Source organism: Bemisia tabaci, chromosome 8, assembly GCF_918797505.1.
Source record: "Bemisia tabaci chromosome 8, PGI_BMITA_v3".
Lineage (NCBI taxonomy): Eukaryota > Metazoa > Arthropoda > Insecta > Hemiptera > Aleyrodidae > Bemisia > Bemisia tabaci.
Window position 1 is genome coordinate 19,163,028 of NC_092800.1, and position 21,741 is coordinate 19,184,768.

At 40.3% G+C, this 21,741-nt stretch overlaps 1 protein-coding gene across 1 annotated transcript; it reads left to right on the top strand.

Moving 5' to 3' along the window:
* Positions 1–2,367: 2,367 nt before the first annotated feature.
* LOC109044419 (uncharacterized) lies at positions 2,368–20,369 on the top strand. Its single transcript, XM_019062132.2, has 3 exons — positions 2,368–7,648; positions 14,729–15,388; positions 16,325–20,369. The coding sequence occupies exons 1-3, from the start codon at positions 7,598–7,600 to the stop codon at positions 16,799–16,801; spliced, it is 1,188 nt and encodes a 395-aa protein (XP_018917677.2). The 5' UTR covers positions 2,368–7,597; the 3' UTR covers positions 16,802–20,369.
* The last annotated feature ends 1,372 nt before the right edge of the window (positions 20,370–21,741 follow it).

The window sequence follows — 21,741 nt, forward strand, 5'->3', positions numbered from 1 at the left end:
ACTCACCTATAACTTGTTCCTCGAACCCCATAGTTCATAGAACTAATTCGTCCAAACTGCGCTCATGTGGACATGGCCTTGAACACCTCATTTTCCTTATGAGGCCCCATTTGGTTTACGAGTACATTGTGATTAAGGGAGACTTAGCCCTCAAATTGCACCATAAAAGTACAATTTTTGCCAACCTCGATTAAAACTCAGCTGTATAACTTTAAAAAATGGACTCTTGTAAGGGGCTCCAATGATTTGTCACTCCAAAAAGTACAAAATACGAAATAAAACATTCTATGCCGTTGACAAACTTTGAGGTAGGCGCAATTAAACTACCTCAAAATTTAGAAAAGTGGTAGGATGTTTTCTACCGTATTTTGCATTTTCGCGGTGGGATATCATTGAATTCCTGTGCAAGGGCCTATTTTCTAAGTTACTTTGCTGAATTTTATTCCAGGTTGGCGAGAATTGTCATTTTAATGATGCTATTTTAAGGTCCTTAAGTCCCCCTTAATTACAATGTAAGCCAAATGGGGCCTTACGAGGAAAGAAGCTGTTGAAGGAAAAACTGAATACAACCCTGAACTTCAATTAAGTAGCTAAACTTTTTGTCACCCCAAAAGTAACATTTCTTACCGAATTCAGTCGTATGAATTGAAGTTCTATTCTTATGACCTTACAGTCCTCACACGGAAAAATTGACGTATTTCTGCCCAACGGAATTATGTGCATTATGACGTGAGCCCTGTCTTGCATATATTCTATATATTGGGCTTATGTCTTAATGCACATAGTGCCGTTTGGCAGAAATACGTTCAAACGGTTAAGTTTTCGTGCCTAGAGTCTTAGATCAAATGGCATCATCTAGATTTTGGGAGAGTATGGCCACTTCGGTCACCACCTCTGATTGGCTCAGCCATATTAGGCTGGACGGAGCCTTTTAGGGTCCAAAAATGGCGGACGGTATGTTTAAAACTGTGAATACAAAATGGCTCAAAATTTAGTTTTATTTGCATATCGCAACGAGAATTTTAATCAAATGCACTATTACTACGTATTTACACAGCTTTACGGCTAAACGTGTGCTCCTTTCGAGAGAAGTCATCTTAGATGTAGTAATGGCAGAAAATGCGGTTAGTGATAACCGTCAAAAGTGGCAATGACCCCCTTCCCCTCCCATTATCAAAAACCAAAATAAAGCGCCGCCATTTTTGGGCCCTGAGCCCCTACATGAGGCCCAGTGGCCATACTCTTCCTATAAAGGTACTCTATTCGAGGGTAGGGCTGGTACCTCCTTAAAATTTATGTGATACCATTCTTAGATCCAACCGAGGCGTCGGTTCTTTCGAGTAAACTTTTTTTACCCGGGCCGAACTGTGGTGTTCCGATGTTCGTTCTGTGTAACGGAAGCTCTTTCTCTCCGTCCGTTCGCGAGTTCCACCGTCGGTGATTTTACCGTGACTTGGAAACTTTTTAACGGCAACTCTACGACTATCGCTCTCTCTCTCTCTTACCCCTTTGTTTTCCACGGCGGAACTCGAGCGAGTCCCAGACTCCTCCGAATGTTCTCAAGACGGGGCGTCAGTGGGGTAGGGGTGACTCCGTAATTTGCGCTGCAAACTTGCATGACTTCCGGCACTTTTCTTCGGTGAACTTCCCCTGCGTGAACAGCGGATCGCATGTTTCGCCCGACGCCGCGCCGCACAGTGGATCGAGTCAATTGGAGAGGTTAGACGTGAAATGTTTGACTTAAACAGCAAATTTTTATGTTTATTTCGTCACATTTTAAATTTTAAGGGGTGCTTCCAGTAGAAAGTTTCTCGAGGAACCCGATGGAACCACTTCTGAAACCTCTAAGTTTGGTATAAGCGGAGTTACAAGCGTTTAAAGTTTCCAAATTTTGTCCGATTTCTCCTAATGACTCGATCTACTGTGCGCCGACCGGCCGCTTGCCTGGCCTCCTCCCGTCGCTTTTGCACAGCCCAGATCCGCAACAACGTTGACAGATTGACACCATACTCCAGGTTTCTTTTGTGCTTGCAATGTCACCCCTGCATATCGATGGCTAAGGAACAATGCAGCTTGTCTGGAAACTGACCATTTTACGGGACAAAGAAAAAAAATTCGCTATTTTTGTAATTTTTTAATTGATCAAAGCGCCTGTCATCATACAACGCTCCCATGCGGAATTGAAAAAAAAAAACTGAAAATATTAGCTTGTGCTTTTTGTACTATGGAATGCGGAAAAGTCGTTTATTCATTTTCGCCAAAATTTTCAGTCAATATTATTGTTCCCTATAGTGCTCAATATGTAGAGTCCTTGATCCTCCGTCACGCCCGTTACGAAGAGGGGAAGGGAAAGTGGAAAGGATTTCGTCAACGATTTTTTGTCCATTCACCTGTTTTGTCCAGTAGTTTACGTCCACGCGCAAAATAAGCAACAGTGACTTGGTCCAAGCGTTATATTTTAGTCTGTATGTAAAATTATATTGACAATATGAAATTGAGAGAGAAGGAGGTGTTGTTATGGTTGCTCATTTTCTAAATGAAATGTTATTACTTTCTCCTTTTGAATCATCTTTTTAAATTGTCATTGGTGAATATTTGGTTTTATTTCTATCCTTAAAATATTGAATTTACAATATACCTTATATATGTACAGGTAATTTTTTTTTTAAATTTTTTTTATTTTTTCTTTACGAAATTATTACTTCATTTTGAAAACATTTATGTTTTTAAAATGTGACAAATATTTGTAAAACCTTTTCCAAGCGACATTAATCTCAATGAGCCGCAGTTGTGCCGACAGAAACTGCAAAAATGAATAAAAGAGGGGAAAAAACCAAGAAGCACGCAATCTGTGGTTTTAACCCATTTGTACATCGATCTTTTAGAGTCAAATGCGTCAAATTTTGAGCGTTTGGTTGCGCGTACACCTCGCTGCAGCACAATAGAAGCACAAAATGTGAAATAAATAATTAAAGTGCTTTGGAAATCATTAAATTTGACACGGAACCACCAATATTTAAAACACACATTATATTATTATTCTCCTTTGATAAATTGATACATATTTTTTCCCATCAATTTAAATGAGAATAATCAATGCAGAGTGTGCAAACATTTCAAAATCATGAGTTAAAAAACGCTGACTATGCGAGTATAAATATTAAAGCCTAACAGAGCGGAGCGGCGTGCTATGCGTGCTGCCAGCGCGAGAGGCTCACTGGCGCCTACAAACCTAAGTGGATACTTCACGCATTGCGCAATTATTGAAGTATCCACTTAGGTTTGTAGGCGCCAATGCGCGCTCCGCGCTGGCCGCCCGCCGGACGCCGCGCGGCGGCGCCTGAAGCAACTATTTCACGACAGAGGTGTTGCACAGTATTATACAAAATTGAACGTATTAAGAATGACAGGCATCCTTTAAAAGTACCGATCTTTCCTCGCAAAATAAATCAAGATACTTTTCGTGCACAGGAAAATTCTAAGAGCCTTTAGCTGAGGCAAACATAGAGGTTTATCCGGTTCAGGTATAACAAGGTGGATATTTCTTGATAGATAATTAAGTCCTGTTACACCAAAGAGGTGTAGAGAGTTTTAGTGAATTTTGTCTCATGGAATTGACGCTCCCCCATTTTTACCAAAACTCTCAACCATATTCTCCGTTGGACCAAACAGACAGAACAAAAAAACAAGCAAACCCTCATTCTTCAAAGACATTATACATTTTCATCCAAAAACGTCGTGAGCAATTGTTGTTTGTATTTAAATGTGGGCCAATTAACTTTGGTTCTCAATTGGCACGCGGACCAAAACTCCCGTGCCGAAAAAACGCGTGGACGTAAATTACTGGAAATAACAGGTGCGCGGACAAAAAATCGTTGACGAAATATCCTATAACCGCGGAAAGTCAAGGGCTGCGTTACTTCGCGCTGAAATTGGCGGGATGCGCCAATTCCTCGAAAATTTAAGATAAAAAATTTACCGGAGGGCAGTGGCGTGGCGTGAATTGCGATACATCGATTGTTATGCCATTTAAACCTATGGTAAAGAATCGAATATTAAGGTGTTCGCTGCGAACACCCTGTCTATCGATCCTGTTCCGTAGGTTTAAATGGCATAAAAATCGATGTATCGCAATTCACGCCACGCCACTGCCGGAGGGGGCCATTTTTTAACTAAAATTCCTCACAAGTAAACGCCACTTTGAACGAGATAGAGTCAAACAGAGCGTTGCGTGATCGTTTTCAGGCTGAGGGGTGCAGATCTATTTTACGCGTAAATGACGGGGAGGGGAGTGAAAAAAATCCAATTTTCAGTGTTTTGTAAGTTATGAGTGACCTTTTAGTGGTGACAGTCAAGACACGTGGAATCCATCACATATCACATCCATCAGTTCATCCATTCCATTCCTATTTGGCACCCGCATAGTGTCACAAACTGGCAGAAATATTACATACTTACCGGTTGCAAAGTTTATTAACTGAAACGGACCAGAAAATTAAATAGGTTCGATAGAGAAAGAGAACATACGAACTGATAGATGGAATATGGGGAAAAACCTGGGTAAAAGTAGATATTACGAGGAACGTTAGACACTGTATCACATTTTTCTGCTCATTTGTGGCTCTAGGATCCGAGGTTTCTTCCTAACTAATCCTAACTCTCTCAAACGGGATTAAACGCACATTTAAACTGCCGTAGCGTAAAAGAATGTCTTAAAAAATTCAGAAATTGCTAGATTTTTTCTGATAAATTAGGATTCTTCTGGAAAATTTCAACATATTTTTCTTTGATTTTTTTCTGATAATTTCTTTTGCTTTTCATTCCAACACATAAAAAAATTCATTTGAGAATACCCGCGAGTTTTGTGAAAATAAATTTTTCACTTCTCAGAGATATTTGGCAATATCCAAATGCGCTCAAGTCGATTTTTTTATACATGACATCACAGTAGGCAAAAAACCAAACTTAAAAACATCCTGCTAGTCGTCCGTGCTTACGAAAAACGTCATATGAAAATCCGGACGCCGTTGCCATACTCCTGAAAAATGCGAATTTTACCCGGAACAGAATGAATTCTTTTCTTCAAAATTCTTAGAGAATTTCTAATCCAGCGTGACTGATTTCAAGGGACAGTGCTTATATTTTTTCTCTTTGTCCATGATAAGTCAATCGGGGAAAATCGGTAGCATTTGGATGCCCTTATGTCATCAGCATGGCAAACAAGCTTTTGTGCGTGGTGCGAGCAGAGAATCACCTCATAAAGGCCCCCTTTTCGCTAAACCTATATGTAGAGATTCCATCATAAAAAACATATGATAAGCCGCAGTGGCGTGGCGTGCTTTGCGATATGTCGATTGATCTGCCATTTAAACTTATGGAAAAGAATCGACAAACAAGGTGTTCGCAGCGAACACCTTAATAATCGATTCTTTACCATAGCTTCAAATGGGAAAAAATCGATTTATATCGAATCACGCCACGCCACTGATAAGCCGAGCCCCCGGTGAAGTTTTAGCTTGAGCTCAAGGCTAGTGTCAACGATTCAACGTTGCGCAGTTTACATTATTGACAGTTCAACTTGCATGTTTTTGAAAAAGTAACTATTGTGTAACTATTTCCAATTTGAGTGTTCAAAAGTAAGGATTGCCAGGAAGGAAGGCCGCATCGAATTCAGGCTCACGTTCAGCCTTGACTTTGTGGCTGAAATTTTTGGATCGTCCAAGACCGGCTGGAAAAATGCTATATAGTTAGTGGAAAATTTAGGATTCTCGCACTAAATTCGGAGGCAACCCTGCGTTGAAGCGTGCCTTAAAATCTCGGCAGAACGTTTGCAAGTCCTTAAATGTTCTGTAGACTTAGAATTATTATCGCAGATCTCTTGCAAAATCGGACGTATTTATGCTAAAAGGAACTATTCTCCTAGGGTTTACATGCAACATATAGTTCCCTCTAGTCGATCAATTTGATTTTCATTCAAGTAAGACATGTTTTTTCCGTTTGCTGTATCACTGTTTTGACGCGTATATATTTAATTATGGCTAAAATTCTACTACACTTTTTTACTTAATGTTCGGGAAATACAGAAGGTTTGTCGAAAACAAGGCGTTTTGTCCTCTCTCAGATCACTGTCATATGGCTTCTTTTAAGCAGTTCGAGCGCCTAATTCATGCACAGAAAATTTTACCTGACGGATGCAGAAATTGGAAGACCCTGAAGAATGCCCTGGAAGGAACCCTATCAGACATTTTCAAAATGATCGTTCTTACGGCTCTTTTGATGTGCAAAAGTTCAATTTTAGGGGAGAGGGCATCAAAATTATAAGCTCTTTGACCTCTGGAATTCTCATTTTTGTCATAGTTCATTCTTTCGTTTGACGGGGTCAATTTCTATGATATTTGCGACTTTTGACAGGTGATAGTCCCACATGATCCGGCTCTTTTTCAGATTATTGAAATATGATCCAGGTCTGTCACGAGATAAGTTGCGTGCATTCTCCTAATTAAATTATTTAGATGTTCATTTTTTCGCCTCAGGTCGTTGGAAATATCTTCCAAACCGATTTGCATGCTTTTTGCGGCTATTGATGAGAGATAATCTCCGCCTATTCTCCCATTGACTCGATCTACTGTGCGCCATGCGGCCTAATCTCCAGATGGCGTTTCGCATCTTCTAAGGCCAGCTTCCTCCGGGCTCTCGTTGACATAATCTAAATAAAGCGGGATTATCAAGAGACTATCTCCCATCAGTAGCCGCAACAATAATGAAAATGGGCTCAATAGATCTTCTGGCCGACTTGTGACAAAAAATGAACATTTATATTGTCTCTCAAGTAGAAGTGGAGAATAATGACCTCGTCATTGAGACATCACAATGCTTATGGAACAAGTCTCTACAATTTCACACTGATATCAATCTGACTTCACTCTGACATTCAGACATCACTATGATGACATTGTGATGGCAGAGTGTTAAGCGGGCATCACTGTGACGTCACATTGCTGTGAAACACATAGTGGATGTCATTATGACAACAGAGTGATGCCACTATGTCTAACTTTTATTAGGACTAAATATGAGAATTTACAACTTTGGTTCGTAACACAAAAAAAGTCGTGGGTCATATTCCCAAAATCTGAATAGTCTCATCAAGGGATCACGTTTTTTCTCGGGAATGTCAAATCTGGCTTCAACTCTCGGAAAATGTACTTTCCTTCAGAATTTTCTAAATCGAGCTTTTTCTACCCAAACTCATAACTTTTGCGTGGCGGTTTGCGACCATCCCAAATCAATTCAGCGCACTCGCTGGCGTCAATTCACTACTTGACGCCAGTCGCCAGTCCCACACCACTCCTAGATTTCCGCGGGCCTATTACGAATTAGGAATTTAATCGGATTATTTCGTTTAGTTTTGCAACGTCGCCAGTGAACGGAAAAGTCGGAGAGTATATATGAACCTGTCGAAACCGCCGATAACTCCCGTCAGCCTCCGACAGGGAACTATGTAACGTAGTCCTGAACAATTTGCTACTCGTTTGCTGAGCGCTAATGCGAAACCCTCTGATTGTGAAGCATGTAATTTGTGACAGTGCTGAGTGTCATGTCGGTTCTTAAGAGCGTGTGTATTTTGTTTTTCGGGACTATAACACAGGTAAATACCATCCAAAGTGTACACATCTATCGCAGTCAGTCACATTTTAAAGATTCATCAAATTTTCCTCTTGTTTTTTAGTATAACTCTTAGTGTAATCATCCACATCAATGACCAGCGTGTGAAACCACATATCTCCGTTTTTTATATCGCGGACTTCCTGTTATTTTTCATTTTTTCTTTGATAAGTTAATCAACGTAATTTCTTGAGATCTTCCTTGATTTTTCCACTCCGTTGGCAAAATATTCTGTGTAAAGTTCAAGCTATAAAGTTTGCTTGTTTCTACTCTAAAAAATAAAATTAGGGTGGAAACTTTGAAACAGCGCAATGAAGATACGGGGCTTCGCACTTCGGTCATCTATATCTCAAAAACAGTGCCGAATATCGATATAAAATCTTTCATATCAAAAAATATTATCTTTACCCAAATTATCCCCTTCAGCTCTATTTCAATCACGGTTTGTAAGTATCATGATAGCATCTACATTTGCCCGCAAACCGATGTAGGTAAAACTTGTGACCTCCGACAGATGCAGTTTAGGATTCCATCGGTTTAATTGAGAATATTTAATTGCCGGCACAACGCGTTAGTCATTTCGTCAAGTGTCGCACTTGAAAAAAATAGAAAACATGCTTTCTCATATAAAATTGCATCGTTTTACATTACGGTATTTCGTTTGAGGTTTTGAAAATTTCACCTCGTTTTGTGTCGAAATACTCCGTTTCCAAATTTTGCCGTCAATTACAATATTACTAGGGGCTTATTGGGCTGCTTCGCAGCCCCTTATTTTTCATGTACACCTTTCCCTTTCACATGTCTTTTTTTTTTATTTATTTACTTTCATTTAATTTTCTGGTCTGTCTTTGAATTGGTCCTAATTTTTTCTTTGAAGTAATAAATATAACATTTTTTTTCAAAAATTGTAAGTTTATTTTGTAAACTTTAAATTAAAATTATTTTTAAACCTTCATGCAAACTTCTTTTTAAGCTTTTTACCTTTGTTTTCAAACTAAGTTTTAAGTATCGGTTTTTTTATCTTCTAAATACCTTACTTTGTTTTCCTTTTAATTGTTCTTCTTCTTTTTCGATTTCTGCCCTGCTATTTTCCAATTTTTCCTTCAACTCTTCTCTTTTTCGTTCCTCCTTTTTTTCTTTTCTTTTTTTTCTCTTTTTCTTCTTCATTGTCTGCTCCCTTTTTTTCTTCTTTATTTTCTGTTCTATCTTTATCTTCATCCAATTCTTCCGCTTTTTATTCTTCTTCTCCTTGTTCCTGTTCTTTCTTCTTTCCGTTTTCCGTATTTTCTGTTTCAGAAGTTTTTTTTCCTTTTTCCAGTTTAAAATTAGACGTTTAAAATTATTATTCTTTTAAAAAAATCATAACTGACGAAGTTCATATACTAATTTAAAGAAAAAAAAATCAGAAGAAAAAGGATGAAAAGAAAATGGAAATTAGTTATAAACATATTAATACACATTGAAAAGAAAATAACTAATAGCGTGAAACAATAAACATATTAATACACATTGAAAAGGAAATATAACTAACAGCGTGAAACGTTCTGATTGGAAATGAGAAAAAAAAATTGGAGGTTATTGAGATAATATGACAAAGAGTAAAAAAAAACGCGGGAAAAGAAACATGTAAGTTGATGGCAGTTGAGTGTTGGAGGTAACATCATTTAATGATGATTGTTGAATGAAAACAGCTGATAAAAAGACAGCAAATAGTAAAGTAAGATGCGTAGCAACAAAACTTTTCCGAAAAACAAAAAACAAAAAACCCCTACTTCCCCTCATCCAATTTATGAGTTTTTAGGGATTTAAAAATCGGGGACGAACCCCAGAAAATAATTTATAGTTTTCCCGAAGCATTGAGAACAACACCTTTCAAATGAACCAACGCCCCTCGCAATTAGTACAGTGGTTGATTCACAATTTCATTCTATTTTTCAAATTAAATATTAAGATACTCTCGCAAAAATCAACATTTTTAAAAATTCAAGGATGATCACGAAGATAATTAATAGTCAGTTAGTTCATGTATTAAAATGATCAGCAAATATATGGCTGTTAACGTCAAGGTTCAGGAGAATACATTAAATTGTATTGTCAATTTTTAGTAAGTTGTCAAATGTTTGTAAGTAGTTGTCAAATTTTTGTTGAAGCATGAGTCAAATTTTAACTACTTACAATCTCGATAATCATACTTCCCATGAGGAGCTTTTTTTCGGAAGGTCTGAAGTAGCTGAAGATCCCATCTTTAGTTGTATATAATTTAAACACATTCTTTGTGTATGCCGCGGAGAGCTCTCTTTAGTTCTTGAAATAGCCAGAAATCGCAAGGCGCTAAATCGGGACTGTTTAGAAAATCATTCAGAGATTTTTATGAAAATAAAAAAAAGCCCCCTACATTTTTTTTTAAAAAGAGTCCTCACTTTTGTGATGAGAAATATTCATTATTTCGAAATGAAATTGTTTGAATTTTTCTTCTCGCACCAAAAATTCTTCTTGTATACATTTTATATGAAAAATAGAACAAATTCTAAAGTTGATAATATTCAAATCGTAATCTTTCAATTTTATTTGAGCGCATATTCATGTTAGAATACTTCGTTCGGTTTAGGTTATTCCTCTTCAATATGTCCACGCAGCCAAAGAATCTGCTAGTTCGTTTCTCTCCAGTTTTATAGCGCGCAGTGTAATTCTCAAAAGCACAACAGGCTGAAGTAAGCGTGTCACTAATTTTAGAATGCATTGACGATGATGCTTTTGAACTTTTCATGAGTGGACAGGTACAGAGAATAGGACAAAAAACCGCGTAGTTCAAGTATTACGACAGCAAGCCTAATCTATGCTCAGAAGTTGCTTTCATGCACACATTAGTTTTCCTCTAATGAGAGACACGTGCCTATTTCTCTCACTTATTCCTCAAAAAATTCCCGAAAAAATTAGGGTGGAAGAGAAAAGAATAAAATAGCCCCTCAGGGAGTGACTAGTTGATCCTTATTCAACTTTCTTTCTAACTTCAATATGCATAGCATATCCCATTGAATGTTTTTCAAGACCCACTCTAACTGAACGTGCTTCTGTCAAACGGAACTAAGCGCCAAATTGAGTTCCTTTTGAGGATTTTCAAATCCTGGATAGCGCGTTCCGTCAAACGGAACGAAGCGCCATGGAGAAGCATTGCGAGTATAGGACGGAACGAGCATCGCGTTCCGCAACACCCGCCAGTCAAGCCCCCTCTTCCTTCCTCCCCCTATGGCGCTTAGTTCCGTTTGATAGAAATTCGTCGAACTATGGTATGGGAAGTCGTCCTGACGTAGAAATCCATGGGGATTTCTACGTCAAGTTTCACACATGCATAATATGTACTGACGTTAGCTTAAAGCCCCTGTTAAAAAAAGGAGAAAAAAATTACAATGGCGGACCATGAGGTGTAATTGGCAGAGGAAATTTTGCGCTTACAATTAATTAATGCGCGTCAATTAATGTTTCTAATAATCTTAACAGATCAAGAACGGTTGCCCATAAAAACTAGATTCATGGCTACCTGGAAAATACTTCGCCACATAACTAAACATTGATCAAATGAATAAAATTAACCGTACATGAACTCGCATATGAATCCAAGTAGAATAACTATAGTGTCAATGGGATGAAAATAATCTCAGAAATAATTCTACCGAAACATTGAAATACAAAAGAATAAAGTACGTATACGACGTGCGAAAGGCGTAGAAAGTGTTCTTTGGTGTGGCCAATAAATCAATTAGTTAAGATAAAATAATGATGATCTAAAGGAAAATGTCCTCTCTTAGATCAATGACACTAAAAATTCCTTCAGACGCAAAAAAAAGGAGTGCTTATATTTTATGAATTTTTCCTCAAACGTGGTAACCTAAAATTAAATATTGCACTAGTACGAACCGAGTAGTATAAAATATTCATCGTAAAATTATCCTATAAATTTCAACAAAAAAGCTGAAGATCACATGAAATGTTTATCTCTTATTGCCGTGTCGTCAAAGCATACAATCCTAACCGTTCTAATCCCATTCAAAACTTGGTTTGATCGCTAGTCAAAATCGTCTGACTTCAAACCGCCTGGTAACACGTCAACGTTATACTGTCCCCATTCAAGGCCAGTAAAATGTAACGGTTTGACGTAGAGAGGTGAAGGCGAAACTTCATAAAAAATTAATGCGGGTTTTCTCAGTTTTTCCAAAAAAAAAAAAAAAAACCCTTTAAAAAAAAGGAAAGAGAGTCAAGCCATGAAAGGAATCAAACGCAACTGGGTTTGCTCTAACACGTGATTCATGCGGGCTTTCAGACAGATCCACTTTACTCTGTGCAACAGAAGTATGGTACAATTTTTGATCCAAATCCGTGCTGCAAATGAGGAGCATTGTTACGTCAATGATGATCAGCTAACGGAGTCTTTCTACTTTTTTACTTCATTATTAGTAGAACGGACTTTAGTAGAATCAATCTAACTACATCAGACGTAGCCTAATTTCTGCTTACATTTTATTTTATTTTTTTTATAAATAAAAATCTTAATGTTATTTTTACTTAAAATGTGCTAAAAGTTTCTTAACCGAGGGAAAAATCCCAGAAAATTTCAAGACGTTGTTAAATGCTCTGTCAAAAAAAATAAAGCATGAAAGGAAATTAGACAACGTGAAAGGCAATTAGGATGGTAAAGCCGGCAAGTTGCAATCACGATAAAATGTTGGTAAATATTATATTTGAGAGGTCAGGGAGCAGAAAGACACGAGCTTAGATCTGCAACCTAATATTTCTAAACTCCGCCCTAAAGCAAGTGCATAGAATACTAGCATGGTGCATAATTTTAATGGCTTACCTATATGTAATGGGTGCTCTGAATAATGCAGTTGTATAATTTACTACCTATGCCTAAACTTTGACGTGTGTATGTCTTTGTACCTACGGATTATGAGTGGATCGCACTATTCTTCAACTCATATGAGCTCATAATTTTCAACGAAATTTTCTCCTCGGATGCGTGTAAGCACTCTTCAGAATTCTCCTTTTGGAGCACGGAATCTTTTAACTCAATTTATCAAATTTTCAATAACGAATTTGTTGTTTTTTACCGTGCAATACCTTAAAAGTACCTCTCTGAAAAAAAAAAAGTTACGGGCTGTGTAGACATACCGTCCGACCCGGTCTCAGAGGCCGAAAGTTCCGGGTGTTGGAGTCGCAGCTGCAATTACTGCGGGTACGCCAGGAACTTTCGGCCTCTGGGCCTGGAACGCGGACGGTATGTCTATTTAGCCCGTAATTACGGCTTCCACGGCCGGAGTTTTGTTTTAGTGCTCCTTTTGAAATTAAATTCTGTGTTTTTTCAACCTGGAAAATTTTATTCATTGAAATAATATGGGGAAAATGCCTGAAGTAACACCGAAGTTAACCCTAGTCTGCCTGAGTGGGGTCAGATTGACCCCACGGGAGTTTCAACTCTTTGCCATTTCTCGTGGTATGCACGAAATTTTTTGTCCTTCACAGATAGCTCTACAAAAACATCTAGGAACACGATTTTGAAGGAAAAACAAAAAAGAAAAAAAAATGTGCGTGAGAGATCAAAAAATTCACGAGTACCCTAGAAAGCCTGAGCCGGGTTAGATATCCTTATAACATATATTTTACCATTTAGAATCACAAAAGCTTACTTTGAAGGTGTATTCATTTTTCTCTTTTTAATTTTTTTCAGAACTTATAAAACAAGCAAAATTTTTCAGATTTTTTTCGTTTTCAGTATTCAGTAGCCCTATGATTTTTTTTTCTCATGCTGAGAACAACATGGCAACATGTGTATGATAAAATGGTTGCATACCCTGCGCCGTGTTTTTTTAAAACTTAGATATGCTTTATGGTTAAGGCCTGTAAGGTTAGTGCACTGATATTAACTAAAAACATGAAAAAAACATAGCTAACTAATTGATTTTCATCTGGGGTCAAATTGACCCCGCTCAGGCTTTCTCGTTGGTTCAGAGGCTCAGGCAGACTAGGGTTAATATATAATCGTGTGTGGAATTGTGAATTCATTCATCCGTTATCATTAACTTTGACCGTGCTCCCTAACTCTTCATCCATACAGGGTTGTCACAGTCAGGAAATACCGTTAAATGTCAGGGAAATTGAAAATGTCAGGGTAAATGACGAAAATGTCTGGGAAAAATCGTCAAGTCACCGATATTGGGAGTTGCCCGATTCCCTCCCGGAGTTGGGGGTTCCGATTCCCTCCCAGGATCGGCATGGCCCGATTCCCTCCCGACGACATAAATGAAGTGAAAAAATCAAAATAGGGAAATGACAACGTTGCTTACCTCTATGAGTGTGTGTCCGAATAGCGATGTACAAAAACATCCTTGGAGTGTAAAGGGTTCCTCGTCAACAAATAAAAATTAGTGAAATTTCTAACAATGTACTGTCACTCGCGTCAGTTTTTAGGAAGCTCTTGCACTTTTTATTAACGCAGCACCACCTTCTCACTCCATCCTTCAGTTCTTTGTGAAAACAAAATTTATAATTTTCAACTACTAACAAATCTTTGCTTTTTTCACTTTTAATTTTCTCAAAAGAAACGGCCATGGTGAGATACGCGAGAACACTGATTCCTAGTTGCGCAATGACGATGCATTTTCGGTGGATACACCAGTGCATGCCGTTTATCTGTGAGATAAACGAATTGTGATTCGAGCTCATATCGACGTTTACTGGTTCCAGCTGTAATCAGTGTTGGGCATCTGTCGGTCCTCAGTTGTCAAATCGTTAAATAAAGCGGGAGGGAATCGGGCTATCACTCCGGTTTTCCCAAAAATATTCGGGAGGGAATCGGGCTATAAAAATTGACCGCGGGAGGGAATCGGGATACGCCCCCGATATTTGCCCTCTCGAGTGGGTTCTACGTTTCGAACAACAACTTTTGCCTGAAAACTATTTCTAACCATATATTCTCAACAATCTGGAATTTGTTCAATGATGTGTCCATGAATTAAATTCTCCAAATTCTGTGGCAACCCTGGTAGTTGTTTGGTTGCCATACTTTCAGGCTGCCATTATCTCGGCAATCGACACTAGCCATGGACACGCGATACAAATCTACATCGGCGAGAAAACTTACGGTGGTAACCAAGAGGCCGAACTCAGCTCTCTTCAAACGCGGGAACCAATCACTTTGGCCATCACGGTAGCCTCCTTGGTAATGTCGAATCTGCACAACATAGAACCGGCTCTGACAGCCATCCGGGACGTCATGCGTCTCCTGAACCCCTTGGCCACTGCCAGCACCCGCCTGGAGAACGGTGGTCAGAGACGCTCGGATGGCACGATCTTCTGGAAGGGAAGGCTCCTGGAGTTCAACACTGATGAAGGGGTCCACGTGTTTGTCATCAGTCCGGAGAAATCGCTGATGATCGTCACGTCAGGCAAGAGAGTCCTCCTGAACGATTATCCTGTCTGTCAGAACACGGATCAGTTGGGCGAGCCGCAATATCGGAAATTGAAACTGCAGGATAAGAAGGAGGAAACCAAATTGTATACGTCTTGGTGGTATACGAACCTCGTGGTTGGGAACCCGATGACGGAAGAGGAAGTGACGCAGTTCATGAATCTCCAAAAAGAGGTGCAGATTGAGAGGGAAAAGGCGGTCAATGATATCACTGCCGTGGCTCGAGAAAAGATCGCCAAGGCTGTTGGACTTGGATTGAAGGTACTTACATTTTTCCGCGTCTTGCTTAGGTACACTCGAAAAAACCACATTGGATCTAGAGTCCAGACTCTTAAAAACATCGACAAGAAAAGATACTCTTGATTCAATCAGATTTAAGCTTAAATCAAGAACCACGCCTCATAATTTGAGCGGATTTCCTTTTGATTTAAGCTTAAATCTGATTGAATCAAGAGTATTTTTTCTTGTCAATGTTTTCCAGTGTACAATGTCGTTGGCCAAAATGCGGAACCATGTATGTCCGTTTGGAACCTTGCAGACTCCCTGTCATGCTTTGCTTTTACCGTACCTAATTTCTCGAAAACGTCTCCGATTTTCCTTCAAAGTCAGCGAAAAATTCTGTATGAATTTCAAGCTATCGAGTTAGCTTGTTTCTCTACAAAAAAGTAAATGAATTGAAGCACCGCAATGGTTTCGCTTATTAACTTGTTTTCTTTTTATTACTTTAACAGAAAGCTCAGCGACATTCTGATCTAACTTTTTCGAGTACATTCTTTGTGACGTAGGAAAAATCCCATAAAAGTTCGAAGTCAAAACCGTGCTCATACGCGCTTTTTCCCTCTGTATTGAGATTTCCAGCTTTACGCTGATTTATAACGCACGTTGGCTAAAAAGTTCCAACATACTGTCTCCCATTTACATTACGACTCTATGACGTACTCCATGCCTTGTCGATCGAATCGACACCGGTCTTTTAATAATTTGTCGATCGATTCTGTGTCAATCGATTCATGTCGATCGATTCACGTTTTCATTTTTCGATCGATTCATGTCGATCGAATCGACACAGGTTTTTTTAACAATTTGTCGATCGAATCGGTGTCGATCGATTCATGTCGATCGATTCACGTTTTCATTTTTCGATCGATTCATGTCGATCGAATCCATATCCTCCTAAAATATGATTGAATTGTTAAGTTGGTAGACGTCCCGGCTCAAATGACGATGGAGGCGGTGCGAGGTGCGGTGGGAGGTGTGGTGGCAGCCCCTCGGATGGCGGTCAGCGCGGCCGGCGCGCTGGGCAAGGGCGTGAACCAAGGGTGGAAAAGTGTCGTCACTTTCTCGAAAGACAGCCTCAGCCGAGATTCCGGAGGGACCGACGGCATATCGGGCATGATCAACTCCAGACTCTGGGGGCCCATGCCTGAGGGGCAACAGCCCCCGACGTCACCTCTACCTAGGACGGACAGTCAGAACTCGCCGACCGCCGAGGAAGTCAACGCCATGATCCACAAGTCCAACAGCGGACGCATGGATGGGCTCAACAGATGGCTTTTCGGGTCCCCGCCGAGAGGAGCTCCGCAGAAAGCCCCCAGCTCCGGGTTCAAGTTAAGCGGCCTCGGCAAGAAGAGTTTCAAAAACCCTTTCTCGCGCAAGGGTTCCAGCTCTGGATGACTTACTTCGTCTTTTCCAGCGGGCTGATTGTTGAAATAGATAGACAAAGCTATAGACACAGGACACACGGAAAAAAACAGGGTAGTCGACACAACCAGCGGCTGGTGAAAAACGCGCCAGCTACCGTGCGGTAGTTACGATAACTACCGCGGTGGAGGTCACAACGAACCCGGTAGTTACATCAGCAACCTTGGATGTTGATGCAACTATCGGGTTAGTCGTGACCTCCACCGCGGTAGTTATCGTAACTACCGCACGGTAGCTGGGGCGTTTTTCACCAGCCGCTGGTTGTGTCGACTACCCTGTTTTGTTCCGTGCAGGGAGTAAGGAATGATCCTTTTGGTTGAAATGGCCGGTTCTTATAGACTAAATGGGTAAATGAAGGACTAATAAAAGATCTCTCGTGGGTTGCCGTTAGTTAGTCTATTACCTACCTCCTTTGTCCGTTGCAACCACACGCTTCCACCAATAGGTTCCCTCCATATCCCTTTTGTCTTCTTTGTCTATAGCTTTGTCTATCAATTTCAACAATCAGCCGTCAGGGTACCAAGCGACCTGGAAAACCGGGAAATGTCAGGGAAATTTATTTTGCAAGCGACTTTTCGATGTTCGTGTCAGAGGAATATCAGGGAAATCGAAAAACACGGATTTTCTTTTTGTGGAAAATTGATGATGAATCAAGTTTCAGAATAATGGAATCGTAATTGAAGTTTCTACCAGAATTTCCGTTGATGTCTTTTAAATTTTAAAAAAGAGGCAAACGTGTTTCGTATAAGTTTAGGCACTATAAATTTTGCTCTAATTATTACATCATATCCCTAAAAAATGAATAAATTCTTACTTACATCTAATCAACCGTGTCGAAAAATTGGGAATAATTTTCCTTTTTGTCAGGGAAATGTCGACAAAAACGACAAAATCTCACATTTCCTGAGAGTGAAAGTATAGTAATTTCTAATTTTGTCGTCTTTTGGTGATACAAGAGACAACAGCTTTAATTAGTCGAGTTAAGAGAGAAACCAAACACGCAATTTGACCTTGATCGGAGCGGCTTAGAGAGCAATGATGACGAGGACTGAGGTGAAAAGGAGAAGCCCTCGGCGCGGCGGTCGGCAAGAAACGCATAGCGCCTACAAGACTGAATGAATACTTCACGCATTGCGTCAAACACACTGCGGTCAGCAGCAGTCGGCTTGAAATGCATAGCGCCTACAAGACTGCAAGAATACTTCACGCATTGCGTCAAATAGTGCGGTCAGCAGCGGTCGGCGGAAAACGCATAGCGCCTACAAGACTACATGCATCACGCATTGCGCCAAACACTGTGCGGTCCGCGCAGCGGCGGAAATTAACATTATTAAACCACATTTATGTTTGTTCTCTCATAATTTTTTCGTTCGTTTGTTACGTATAAATGGAAGGCCTTGTCCAAACAGGGATGGGTTTACGGAACTTAATCTTTGCGTAAAGTTCCGTGAACTTTTGCCAGTGTTGACAGGGTTTTCACAAAAAATGTGTCCAACACGAGTAAACGCGTCTCATACACATAGAGTACATAGAGTCGCAATGCAAGTGGGAGAGCTGGCGCCACTTTTAAGCATTTTCCAGGTCCCGAATTCCGAGATTCCTGTGCGGCGGCGGGTCCCTTTTTCGATACATAATCGATTGTTTGCGATACACGGGGACCCGGCCATATTCCACACCGCCATTTTGGATCGAATATGTATCGAAAAAGTGACCCCGCACACCGGGCTCGGAACTCGTCGAGCAGAACATGGCGCCAGCTCTCCCACTTACATTACGACTCTATGTACTCTGTAGTCATACACCCCTCCCCCACCAGCTCGTTCACTTGACGAATGAGACGGGGGCGGAAAATACAGGCGACCAATGGGCGGAAAGTAGGTAAATCCGGCCCTGTACTCATTTTGATTCAATGCTGAATCAAAGACAGCAGATCCTGTGTCAATCTCCATGAAGTAGATTAACTTTGTTGGCGCGGACTGAACGGCTACAGAACCGCTCCGTCGAAAGCGCGGATAAAGATCTCTCTATTTTAAGCATATTCTATATACACGACCGAGGTTCTGTTTTCACAATAATAATATACTGTAACTGAAGAAAAAATTCAGAATAAACCAGAGAGTACTACGGATGGTCTCTTTTTTCCTCTGCCGATTATTTTCGGCGTGATTTTACTGTTAAATAAACGCCAGCCACATGTAGGACGGGGGAGTGATACCACTAATGTGCCACGCGGGAACTCGGGTTGCCTACTTTGTAAAATGAAGGTGAACAGGTGAACAGGCCTCCTCCAAGACGACCAAGAGCGTTGTACTTTACACTAAAAGACGTTTGTAACTTTCTTACCCATGCAATGCAGAAATACTTTAAAAATAAATTAATTGTTTTCGGCTAAGCTTTACTCTGTTATTTCGGACCCGATCTCTGAATCGAATCGATTCTTCCTGGCCGATTCAGATCAATTCTAGAGAATCGATTCTGAAACCGAGATTTGCTATCAATCACTAAATAACGTACCGTCCACTGCGGATTCAGTGACCCAAGTATTTAGAGTTTAGAGCCTTAACCGTAGCTCTGGCCTTGCAGCTACGAACTCTAAATCCAGAACGTTTTAATCCGGTACGGGCTGTATGCTTTTATAGCCCATGGCAGCGGCGGACTGGCCATGGGTTGGGGAGGCGATCGCCCCCTAATAATTTGCCGCGGAGGTCCCGAAGGGGCCTTCGCGGCGATTTTTTTTCGAGTCATCGTTTTATTCCCGTAATGTTGTAATTTTCCTTATCAGTCACTATAAGGCCTCCTTGAAAATTCGTCTCTTTAAGAGACATAAAAGGTCGCCTAAAGCTTATAATACAGAATATACCTCATATACCTACAGAAAAATCTAGTGGGCTCCTGGGTTCCCTTCATCACTTCTAAGGACCCCGAAGAATCCTGATAATGGGTTATTTTGAAGTACAAATACTCTTGAATTTGACTCCAAAAATGCTTGTATTGCGTTTAGAAAGAGTACAATTTTTAAAATTATCCGGGGGAAGGGCCCCAAATCTAGGTCGCCTCCTGACTTTTTGACTGCCAGTCCGCCCCTGGCCCCGTGGCTCCCAGCTCTGATTTTTTTTGAAATGCTTATGCCTCCTCTTAGTTGTCATCTATCGAGTTCTATTGGGTGATTCTCGTATGGAGATCCTTAGCTTACGTCAGAGTATCATGAGCCATCGCAACTTCTGGAGGTCCCCAGTTTAGGTCCAGATATCGCAATCCTATGCATTTGACTTCGGGGAGTACCCTAAACAGAGGCGCGGATCCAGCAATTTGGCAACACCGAATTCTCTCCATTTAAACCAATGTCAAATAATCGATTCTTGTCGGAGCACCTGGCCTTTCCAAAAATCGACTCATTTTCATAGGTTTAAATGAGGAAAAAAACGTTGCCAATTTGCTGAATTTGCCAATGACCCAAAGCAGTATTGTATGAGTACAACAAAAATCCAATGAAACGCAATGGCGCGGCGTACAGTGGATCGAGTCAATTAGAGATCGGACATAAAATTTTTGACTAAAACTGTAAATTTTTGTGTTCAATCCGTCACATTTTACATTTCTAGAGATGCTTCAAGTAGACAGTTTCACGAGAAAACCGATGGAGCCACTTTTGGAACCTCAATATTTTGTGTAAACGGAGTTATAAGCGTTTAAAGTTTCCAAATTTTGTCCGACTGTTCCTATTAACTCGATCCATTGTGCGGCGATTCGTTTTTTAAGCCGCTGTCCTCGTCTAACCGTGAGTGAGAATGACCGTTCTACCCAATACGGCCGTGCTAAGGAAAAGCGCCGTATGAACATTCGAGAGTTGCCAAATTTCCTTAAATAAATTATTCATTTTTGAGGCTAGATATGAACAAATTTTCAGGGACTTTAGGTTAAATTGCGAATAAAATTATCTGAAAAATCGGAAGGAAAATGTTCATAAGTTTACTAGGAAATTTGTGTTTTATCAAAGGAAATTTGGCAACGCTTGAAGTTTCATACGGCGTTTTTCCTTAGCACGGCACAATACACAGTCCTGCGTGAGTCAGCTCCAGGGGGGGGGGGGGGGGGCGGACATTCATTCCGACGTAAGTTCATGTGTGATAATATTTGGCTCCGTGTTCCTGGTCAAAAATAACTTTGACATTTTAATCGAAACAGAATTGTGTCTATCTTTGCAGCCAGCTTCGGACGCCGAGTCAATCACTCTCGGACCTCCCCCCCCCCCTTTCGAGCTTTCACCGCCTCGCCCGCCCGGGCGTTCCGGTTCCGCTCGACGCGGCCCGAAAGCGCCAAACGGTGTTGCCAAATTGATGAGGAAATTATTTCATTTGCGTCGAGATTTCGGGGAATGATAGCGAAAAATGGCAACGATGGTATGGATTCCTAACCTTGGTCAAAAGTCTTTCAGTTGACGAGATCAGCGCGGAGCAGCGTACGCTGTCACTTGGATCACGTGTTCAGTTCGAGGCACGATCGTGAACCCAGTCCTAGGGGTTATTCGTGATGACGTTAGTTTGTAGGTCTGTAAGAAAAGGGAAATGCTATCAAGTTTTTAGGGTTTTAAACAGGAAAATCTACCAATTATCATTAGTATTTCTGTATTAATAAATGAACAATGAAAATATACAATTAACCCTAGTCCTCCCATCCCGGGCCTATGGGAGGCCTGGGAGCTATTTCAGTCCTCCGTAATTTCGCGCGATTTTAACTTGATGACCCTTCCTTCATAAATAGCTCTATTTCAGTCCTCCGTAATTTCGCGCGATTTTAACTTGATGAACCTTCCTTCATAAATAGCTCTACAAATATGTCATAGAATGCATTTCTTTTTACAATTTGAAAAAAAAGTCGAGTCACAAGAGTCATTCATTCATGCCTACCCCAAA

Bases quoted from the DNA above. Each gene is read 5' to 3' on its own strand.
- LOC109044419 (XM_019062132.2), top strand. From the start codon at position 7,598: ATGTCGGTTCTTAAGAGCGTGTGTATTTTGTTTTTCGGGACTATAACA. The intron at 7,649-14,728 runs GTAAATACCATC...CCATACTTTCAG, and splicing joins TTTTCGGGACTATAACACAG to GCTGCCATTATCTCGGCAAT. The intron at 15,389-16,324 runs GTACTTACATTT...TGAATTGTTAAG, and splicing joins CTGTTGGACTTGGATTGAAG to TTGGTAGACGTCCCGGCTCA.